Source organism: Monopterus albus, unplaced genomic scaffold (genome assembly GCF_001952655.1).
Source record: "Monopterus albus unplaced genomic scaffold, M_albus_1.0 scaffold22.1, whole genome shotgun sequence".
Lineage (NCBI taxonomy): Eukaryota > Metazoa > Chordata > Actinopteri > Synbranchiformes > Synbranchidae > Monopterus > Monopterus albus.
The window spans coordinates 1,843,626-1,854,289 of record NW_018127902.1 but is presented as its reverse complement, the minus strand read 5'-3'; the positions used below and the strand labels follow the sequence as shown (position 1 = coordinate 1,854,289).

Sequence of the window (10,664 nt, the reverse complement as noted above, 5' to 3'; positions counted from 1 at the left end):
ATACAACATATAACAAGCGGTAGATAGAGTGAAATTGCACATGCAGAAGTCATATGCTAGGTAAAACACACCCAACTTATGCTTTAATCAGTATCTGTGCAACAGCTGATTACTCTATATTGCAACCGAGCTTGTCAAATATAGAAGACTTAAGGAAGATAAAACAAGTTTGACTCAGTCTGATGGAAAAACGAGCAGAACAAACTGGACCGACTGATGTTCAGAGGAGCTGCTGTCCATGGTGCTGAAACGGAAGACTGGCTCCTTCAGTCGTGCGCTGTACCATCAACTACACATGGTGTAAAACTGGATTTTCTATGTGACTATCAACATTATCAAAACGCTAAAACATCCCCAGTATCGCGCGGAACGGAAATTAAGGCTGGGCATATAGACATACTGTAGGTTGCCCCTTCTACTCTTTCGAACTTTATGTGCCAAGCGTGTGTGTGCGTGTGCACAGACACGTATGTATGTGATGATGATCAGGACCCCATTCTCACATGAGTAACTCGCCTCCGCAAAAACGGGAGAGGAGGGGGCTCATTAATTGCTACAGGGAAGGAGGGGGGGGGGGAGGGGGGGGGGGGGGGAGGAGAAGCAGCACGGACTCCGCCTATACCGCCCCAACCGCCAGCTCCAGCCCGACGACGGCGGAGGCAGCACAGAGCAGCCGTGTGCATCAGGCCCCCCCTCAGCTCAACTCGGCTACCGGCGTAAAGAAAAAAAGATGGGCTCCCCGTAAATCCGGGCTGTGGAGGGGAGAGGAGGGCAGGCGGGGGGTGGGGGGAACGACGATGAGAGTGTGGTGTGTGGTGGAAGAAACAAACAGAGAGAGGACAAACAAAAGCACAACCAAGGGTGCCTGTATCATGAGCGTCTTGCACTAATCGCCAGAGCCACGGATCATGTCGTGAGGTGCGGCTCTGTAACGCTCCAGGGAACCTGTCAGCCGAAACGACACGCCGAGGAGGAGGAGGTGGAGAGGTGGTGGTGTTGGAAAAGATGTCCGCCTCGGTGGGGCCCCAGGGCGGCCCTCGCCCACCCACCGTGCCGCCATCCATGCCGGATTTACCGGACCTCAGCCATCTCACCGAGGAGGAGAGGAAGATCATTATGGCAGTGATGGCTCGGCAAAAGGAGGAAGAGGAGAAGGAACAAGCCATGTTAAAGTAAGGGCATTTTTTTTCCTTTTCCGCAGAAGTTTTGACGCTTAACGCATAGTCCCCAGTACAAAGATGTCAACTGAACACCGAGCTGCCCATTAGAACCCGGCATTGCCATTGTGGTGGTCAGCATCACACACCCATCACATCCAGCAGTCATAGGTCAACGCTCTGCCATTCATTTTAAGGAGGTGGTGTGTGTTCCCAAACATGAACCCGTCAATACAAAAGCATGGTAGCAGAGCGGCAACAGCTCGAAATGTGTTTCTAAAAGAAGCCGGCATTATCAGAAACAGACTACTACTGGTAGCCTCGGTCTATAAGGTTGGATGCTGTTGGAATCAATCAGTAAATTAAAATGATAAAACAGTCACAGTCAAGGGAGATGACCCGAAACAGGGTCAAACGTGTTACAGTTGTAGAACGGGCCGTGAGGATGGAGTGTGACAGTGATGGTGGAGGTAGCGGTAGTGGTGGGGAGAGAGTTGGGGGGGATGCTGAGGATGAATCAAAGCATTATTCATCCTTCACACACTCGTTTTCATCAATGGGGACTGCACCCCATCCCGTAGTTTACACATCCAACACCGCTCTGGCTTTCCTTGACGCACGCAGGCTGGAGTGGCTTTATCAGTGTAGATCTATTTCAAACGAGGAATGTGTGTTTTGTTCGCCTGTGTGTGTGTGTATGTGAGAGAGAGAGAGAGAGAGAGAGATCGCTTTGACAATAATGAGAACAACAATGACATTATAGCTCATCGGCCTGCAGCGACCCAAACCATGTTATAAACCTGACAAACGGACGGTGTTCGAAGCGGTGTGTGATCATGTGCGCTCCCCTCGGCGGAGAGAAGAAGATGGGGTGTGGTAGGGGATCTTAGCAGGCCTGAAACAGGCGCGACACAGACTAAAACACACCGAATTTACTGTATTACTTTTGTAAGGCCTCTGTATGTCAATCAAATGGCGATCAATCGTCAAATAATAAGCAGACGAGCTGCTTAACAACAACAATAACCTGTGGTACATTTCAGAAACATTGTACAATATGCAAGCTACTAAAGAAGCGTTATGGAAAAATAAGAAATATCAATAGGTCACTTTAAACTCACTGTCTGCACAAACTCTTTGAGAGATATTAGAGTGACATGATGGTGGTGTGTCATAGGTGGGCTCCAGCTGCCTCTTACAAAGGGTTTGTTACATTGCAAATTCATGCCTCAGGGTTTCCACCACAAGGGTTGGCAATTTAAACAAGCAGAGCCTACACTGAGCGGCCTATATGCTAATGTCCCTATCCACACCTGCACTGAAACAACCGAGAGCCCTGTCTCTGGCTTCATAATGAAGGATATTGTGGTTGCAAGCGTGCAGCTTCCTATAGCACTCTGGCTTGCTCTGATTCTAATGGCTGTTTTCATTTCCTGACTGCAGCCTGAAGGGAAGCTGGGTGAGAGCTGCTTTTGGGCCCCTTGAGAGGAAGTGATGTATTTAATGTTCCATGAGGCACAGACTTAGATTCAGTCAGTAATGGCTTCATCATCTGGCTAATCATTGATGGGATCAGCGCACCATGGGCGAAGGACAGACTGATTTCAGAAAACCACTGCAATAATTGTTAGTGAGACAGTCATATTTAGCATGTGCTACTACTGTGAAAGGGTGTTATCCAGGATATTGAATGGAAATAAAGAGACTTCACAAGATAGATAGCAGGACAGGAGGGAACTTTATTTGGACTCTGCAAATATCAGGAAGATGGTTATCAGGCAAGAGCAGGCTCTACAATTCTTGACTGGGTTATGGAGAACGACTAAATGTTGCACTCTGTTACATCCTGCTATCCTGAATTACTCACAATAGAAAAAAAGAGCTTTACTTCCCAGAATTCTGGCATTAACATACCAGCAAGGCTGTATCTCTGTTTACACAAGTAAACATTTTCTTCCTTTAAATTTTGCACACTTTCATCTGATCTTTTGATTTTTTTTTTTAGCTGAGATAAGTCCTTAGTGGCCACGTACCTGTAGCACCTGTCACACATGTTTTCACGCTAAGAAGAGCATCCACCAGCTTACCAACAAGAAATTCAAAGCCAGGGCTCCTGGTAGTAAGTTAGTCACTTAGCTCAACTTTTTAAATTCATCTTAAACTCAAGAGAGAGCTGAGATCAACTTACCTATAAGCAGGATCACACTGATATAAACTAACCATCACCTACACAGGTACATACATTAAAAAATCTGAAATACAGTTTTAAATATTAGCAAATAAATCTGTAAAGTGCCCAGGGGAATGTGGAACTTTAACTTTACGCTATGTTATATATACTGGAAACTACTCTTATGCACTATTGTACTGGTATGAACAGCTTAACCTGTTCAGTGCCGTGGTTGTTGGCTCTGACCTTCACTAACAATGATTTTTATCTTATAGATATCAAGCTTTTATAATTGAAAACACAAGACCCAGTGCTCCAGCTTTCCAGATGTAGTGATGACCTTTTTTTTATATCCTGAGTGATGAATTGAATGGGATTGTGGTAAATTGTGTGTGATGGTTGACAGCTAGTTGCAGTTGAATGACTATTAAAGGACACCTCCACAATCTCATGGAGACACAATTTTATTTTATGATGTTTGTTAGTCTGTTTTTAGGGCAGAAACAAGACGGATATAACCCAAAAAAAAGCAGATGAGCAAGGTGACATTGAAGCCATTCAACAAAATTTACAAGTACTTTTAATTCTATATGTTATATAAAACATTCACTGAGTTACTGGAGAACTGTTGTCTTCTGAGCACTAAGGATACTGACATGGATGGATGGTGCAGTTATTATAACAAGTGCAACCATACTACAAGACAAAATTTGGTCACAGAGCCACTAAATCCACATTATTCTCATCTAGTGGCAGTTTCGACCAGAAACTCTATGCTATTCTCTGTGTATTGCATTATCTGCTGTCACACAAATTATCTTAGTCAACAAAGCTGGCTCCAGACTTTACTGGATTAAGAACAGGGATGTCCTCTTCCTACATAGATAGCTAACTAGCTAGGCTACATTCCTGGAAAATAGGAACAAACAATGGTTAAATTAATGTATTGTTATGGGGTTAAAGCTTTTAACCCCTCTTAATCAGGATGTAAGCAAGCTGCACAAGGAGGTTTGAGGATCAAAATGAGCACCAAGTCCATAAACTTGGTTCATACCCCAAAGTAAAAATGCAAAAATACAAAACTCACAGACAAAAGGGCAGACCCCCACCCCCGTCCCCAGCCCACAAACAAAACCTCAACAGAATGGATCAATAGCTGCCTGGTCAAACCATCTAGTAAATGCCTAGGGTAAACACAAACAGCCAGTGAAACGATTTAAAATGTTGGAACTTTCCCAGTAAGGCTTTTTAAAATGTACAATAATTTTACTAGGGCTGGTAGGTGAACAAAATACAAAAAGAAAACCAACTGTTTTCTCCCTCCGACAGTCTGACGTGGTAAGCAAGGGGGCAAGTGGCGTTCATGTGTGCATGTTCCTGAGAGCACCAGCTTCAACCAGGAAGTGAACCTCAAAGAAAATGATTAAAAATAAGAACAACCAACCAGTGAACAAGAGCTAAAATGAAAACCTACTAAAGTGGAATCCTAAGTCTAGATTATAAATACATATTCCTTGACCAACACCAAATATTAACTAAAGACAAACATTTGATTAGAGAGGCAGTGAGTGAAATTTCCTCATGTGCATTTACACAGGTTTTTGTTAGTCGAGTTACCATTAAGTGCTACCATCTGTTAAACGTGAATCATCTAGCATGAACCAAATATCAAATTGAAAGAATGAACTGATATGAAATGGCCACTGAACACAATTATCAGGCTACTAGGTTCCAAGCAGGCCACAAAAATAACAAAAGGGTATTTGCCTGGCTGCCATATAATTCAGTTATTTATGTTCTATTTATTTCATTTTAACAAGGTCTTATTTTTTTATTCAGAATTTCTCTATAGCCCAAAATATGTGCCTTTAAACCATATGTTAGTGTTTCTTGAAAGCAATATAATTTAAAGTAGTCTCCCAGTGTAAGAAATGTATTGAACAAAAGCATCTTTGCTGGCAGAGGGGGCCATAAATACCAGCCAACGGTGCTTTCCCCAGCAGTGACAATTCACATCCAAAAAGAACATTCGCTACCTTAGGTCAAGACTGTTCCACCTGTCAGCACTGTCCAGCGTTGTCTGAGACCTGAGCAGCTGGCAGTGATATGACTACACTGATATGGGGCTTTACAGTACCTGCCATGAGTTTAACCTCCATCATAAGAGAAACTGAAGTGTCCTGATCTGTTGCTGGGCCAGAAGACCTGGTTCAGGGCTAATAATTTGTGCAGTCATGAGAATTTAGCAGCTGGGTCTTCTTTTCTTGATTCACACAGGTAACAAGCACACTACGCCTCATACAAGAACCAGTTGTACAAACATTCATTTTTGAGTAGGGCGTACTAAGTAAAATTGTAAGAGAATTTATGGCAGCCTCCAGTTTTCCCATATGTAAAATTTGTACAAAATCTTCAAGTGGTCTAGACCTGTCTTGTAGTGGCTTTAACTGAATGAATCCATAGTTAAATATGATACAGCATTGATTTAATTAAAGATGTACAATATATAACATAGTTAATGCTAAATGAATATGCTGTACAGCATATCAGTATCATAGCTTGACAATTTACTGAAAGGAATTTTAGATTTTAGCAAGGTTTTTTTGGCATATTTTGTCACAGCAGCTGATACTGTTTAGTAGGGAGGAAAGTTGGAAAACTCCCTCCTTCATCTGGCAGCCTCAAGGTCTCTCTGCAGGCCTGTGTCCAGTACCTGACAGCGGAACATCTCCTACTGTAGCCTGGAATATCTCTACTCTGATATCTCAGTGACTGTCGTCCCATTCAGCACCTCACTGATTAGTCATTTGATAGAAAGAGATCTTTAGAGTCTGGTTTCATGCAGCCTCAACGTTCTCTCTGTCACAGTACGGCTCAGCTCTGACAACATGTCACTGACGCATGTGCTATTAACATTTTATTAACTCCTGTTTGACATTTTGTGAATGACATTTTCCCACAGACGAAGCGGAACAGGTAGCCTCACATGGCAAATTTAGTGCCACTGATTACACTAATGATCTAATTTCAGGAAGTGCTACTGTATTTATCAGTAGCACACATCTCTAGTCTGAAACTAGAGATTTACAACAAGCTTATCCAGTTACAAGAGTTTGGTGAATCTGACTTGGAACACTCATACACCAAGCCTCTCAGTCAGAGGAATTTAAATCCAAAATGAGGAACGCTGTCCAGGTCTAATACACTATAGACATCTTCCTGACAATGTGTTTCTACCACCTGGGAGCGTTTATGGTTTTCAAAAAGTAAATACAGAAATAATGAGTAAAATATTTATGCATTCAGCAGAGACATTTCAGACGGGGGTGGACGCACAGCACAGGGCCTTAAGTGGGGTTAATGGGGGCGTCTGTTGGGGCAGAGAAGTACAAGTAAATACTATAGCAGTTACTTCTGGCTTTAGTATTATTTTTAGTAACATTTATCAAGCAGTTTAACACTTTATCTATGGCACCATACAAGGTGCAGATTGGCAGAAGAAGAAATCAGGAGGAGTGCGAAGACCGAGGATTGAGAGGTTTTAAAGATTAGAGAGTGAAAAATGGGGAGAGTTTCTGTAAATGGTCCCACACATACACGCATGCACACACACTGCTAATCTCTCTTTGCCAGGGCTTCCTAAGGCCGTGGGCTACAGGGTGCACATGGAGGGCAGTGAAGCCCCCTCCCGATCTGTTTGATATGGCTACTGCTGCTGTCCACACACAGAGTCAACTGTAGCTTGGTGACGAGGTCAGAAGCAGTCCGGCCTCTCATTTTTAGAGGAAATAGCGTGACTTCTGTTCTAATGTCTAATAAACGACCTAAGTTATGTACATGAAGAAGCTCAGACATAATCAGTGGTGCTAGAGAACACTGCTGTTTGATTTCAAAGCTGTGCATGGACCAGCATGACTTCTTCATGTTCATATGGAACAGCCTTCAATGAGCACCAAACAAGGTCACCTTTTGCTTTTTATTAAAAAATCTATCCATTTTCTAATTTGTTCAACACCAGTGCTGAAGTAGGTTTTATCTCAGCATTTGTTTATGTGTACCCCATTTGGGCCTAAGCGGTTTAGAAAATGGATGGATGTTTATGTGTTGTATTTACTTTTTGTTTTTAATCCTATGAAGTTGTAACATGTTTAGATAGGTGCTATATCCATTCATCCATTATCTATACCACTTATTCTAACGAGGGTCGCAGGGGGCCTGGAGCCAATCCCAGCTGACACTGGGCAAGAGGCGGGGTACACCCTGGAGAGGCCACCAGTCTATTTTAGGAATGTCATTTAGAGGCAAACAACCACACACACCCACTCTCACTCCTATGGGCCATTTAGAGTCACCAGTCAACCTAAGATGCATGTGTTTGGACTGTGAGAGGAAGCCAGGGTACTCAGAGAGAACCCACGCAGGCACAGGGAGAATGTGAAATTCTGCACAGAAAGGCGGGTCAGGTGGGGCTCAGAACCCGAATATCCTTGCTGTGAGGAGACAATGCTAATCACTGCTCCACCATGCCGCCCTAGCTGCTATATAAATTAAGATTACCTTGCTAATGTTGTTAACTTGGTTTCTTGTGGTTTTGATTATTTTTCGTAAAGCTGCACTAATCGATATTTAACCAATTAGGTCAAATAGCAGCCAAAGGTGTCACCCATGGGACAAGCCCGCAGTGCATCCAGCTTTGTAGGTCCCCTCAGGACTACAGGTGTAGTGTCTTTGAGCTTGCTGTTTGGGTTTTATGTCCCCCAACTTTATTGGTTTGATTCACTCTCACTGTTCTCATCAACCTCATTTCAAGTCACAGCAGGAAGCTGTGACCAAAAGCAAAAGTTCTGATAAACCCAACTGTACACGACCTGCCCAGCCTCAGACAACAGACAGACAAGATAACAAACACAGTGGAGCAGTTTGCAGTCACAAGTTGGTGGAGATCAAGCAAAAGCTAAACAGAAAAAGGAAATTAGCCTAAGGGTCCTCAGGTGCCAAGTGAAGCCACATTTTAAAGTTTTTTTTTTTTTTTATAAACAGCAATAATGTCACTATTTATACAACAATATCAGATGTGTGGTTTGCCCTATTTACACTACATGTCCAAATATCACAGCACCTGTTCAGAGGAATATGTACAGTAGCCCTGCACTTTGAACCTCTCAGGCAGTACATAAAACACACAAGCCACAGCACACCATGACGCTGCTAGATTGGTCATATAATATACTGTACATGTTTTTGGGTTAATGCAATTTCAGATGGTTCACGGGGATTTCTATAAGCAAGAAATGAATACAGTACCATTTTTGCCCTATTTGTTTCTGCTTAGCAACACTTGTATCTGACACTGTCTGAAACTGCATGTTTGAGCATAGGCTCTTAGTGTAAATGAAATGAAACTTAAAGGATCCACTTTTGATTACACCCTTCTCAGTGATGACACATGAGATGTTTTTCTTCTGCTTTCAAAGCCAACACAACCTCTGATGTCACTGAATGGGATGTGGACAGCAATTTAACATGCTTGAAATTTCAAACTACTGAAATCAGGGCAGCAGAGTAGATTTGTTTGTGATTTACTGCTGAATCACAGAACTACCTTTCATCTTGTGTTCATAGTTTAAAGCAGAAATGCATTGAGTTAAATCAGAACAGGTGTCCCTTTTTTAATGTAGTGACATGTATACTTCTAGGTTGTTCTCACTGTGGCTAGCTGAAAACAGTAGTAGCTAGCATTATGTCAAGTTACAAAAATGTGCCTCTAGAGTTAAAAAAAAGATTCCCACTAAACCTAAAGAGAAACATATTCTGGAGCAGACTTCAGATTTTCAAGGTTTCTGGGAGAAAAATGATCAAGTTGAATTGTTGACTGGGTCTGAAAATAGCAAACATTTGGAGTATTTAAATATTAACTGACTGCTGGTGAAGTTCAGAATTTATGAAGCTCAAAATGTTTGTTTTCATGAAATTGTCATAAATGTATAGATTCAATATAGAATTTATACATTAGAATATTAGAAACACCTCTAAATATAATGTGGTCCAGTACAACACCACCTTTAACTATGACCTCAATAATAAACAGAGAATTGAATTTATACATTTACGACAATTTCACTACAAACAAACATTTTGAGCTTAATAAACACAGATGTTAAGGTGGAAGTGTTGCACTGAATTGCATTCAGTTGTAGAGGTGTACTTAATAAAGTGGCCAGTGAGTGTATCTTAATGCACAGTGCTTCAGGAAGCATATGTATGAGCATTCCTACTTTTACACAGGTGAATAAATGGGTGTGTTTCTCACACCCATTTGCTCCAAAGCTATTTACTTTTACATATGCACATGTGCAGCAGCACTTAGGAGCAGCAACACACAAATGACACTACAAACCCAGATGGTGTGGCCATTTTCTTGGCCTGTGGATGAAAGCTTGCAGAAGGAATGTTTGCTCTTGCCAAGACAGAATGCCTTTGTTAGTGTACAGTTTGTCCTGTTGCTTTGCAGCCACTCTTTCTCCAGACAGATGGAGAAAGTGTGGACCGACCCATGTGCTCTGTGTGTGTGTGTGTGAGCATTCAGAGTGTGCTGAATTGAATCTTCACACTTTGCTCTTAATTAAAGAACTCAAAAGCAGTCAGGTGTATTTGCAGCACCTGGAAGAATAGAAGCCAGTGGGGGAATGATAGTGTCTTTGTGTGTGTCTGTGCATACGTGATTTGTGCATGTTTTTGTGATGTCTTGAATTTGCCTGTACATCTCTGCCACATGTTCAAAGTGTTAATTTGTCATATGCACAGTTAGGAAACGTGTTTCCCTGTACAATGAAATTCTTACTTTGCCGTCCACATAAATGCCACAATATACAAGTGAAATATAAAGTTGATAAATAAGTAACACAAAATCTAAGGCATTTTAAGCAGCAAATGCAGCAATATAATAAAAAATATATAAGAATATAATAGAGAGTGTATGCTGCATGGGAGCAGCATGTGCAGTAGCCAACAGTCAATGTGCAATTATGCATGTGCAAACTGAGAATGTAAACAGTACATCACGTATTTCCTGGTAATAAACTCCTGTCAGCTGTTTAGGAGTCTGATGGCAGAGGGAAAGAAAGAGTTTTTCAGTCTAGAGGTCCTGCATTTCACACTTCTGAACCTCTGGCCAGAGGGTAGGGAGATGAACAGTCCATGCTGGGGGTGTGTTGGATCTTTGAGGATGGAGGCAGCTTTCCTACGCACCTTGTAGTGGTAAATGCTCTGCAGAGAGGGCAATGGAGTCCTGGTGATCTTCTCCGCAGTCTTTACCACTCTCTGCAGGTGCTTGCGGT

The 10,664-nt window shown here is 42.2% G+C and overlaps 1 protein-coding gene across 24 annotated transcripts in view; it reads left to right on the top strand.

Annotated features, from left to right (window-relative positions):
• Positions 1-627: 627 nt before the first annotated feature.
• The window catches only part of LOC109956842 (regulating synaptic membrane exocytosis protein 1-like), an 80,735-nt gene continuing 70,698 nt past the window's right edge, over positions 628-10,664 (top strand). For 15 of the 24 annotated variants that reach the window (XM_020594237.1, XM_020594235.1, XM_020594246.1 and 12 more), the window contains exon 1: positions 634-1,172. In XM_020594237.1, coding sequence (XP_020449893.1) covers positions 1,006-1,172 — 167 coding nt within the window. In that variant the 5' untranslated portion in view covers positions 634-1,005. Of the gene's footprint in view, positions 1,173-10,664 lie in introns of all 24 variants that reach the window. The other 9 variants (XM_020594243.1, XM_020594254.1, XM_020594252.1 and 6 more) reach the window with 4 other exon arrangements.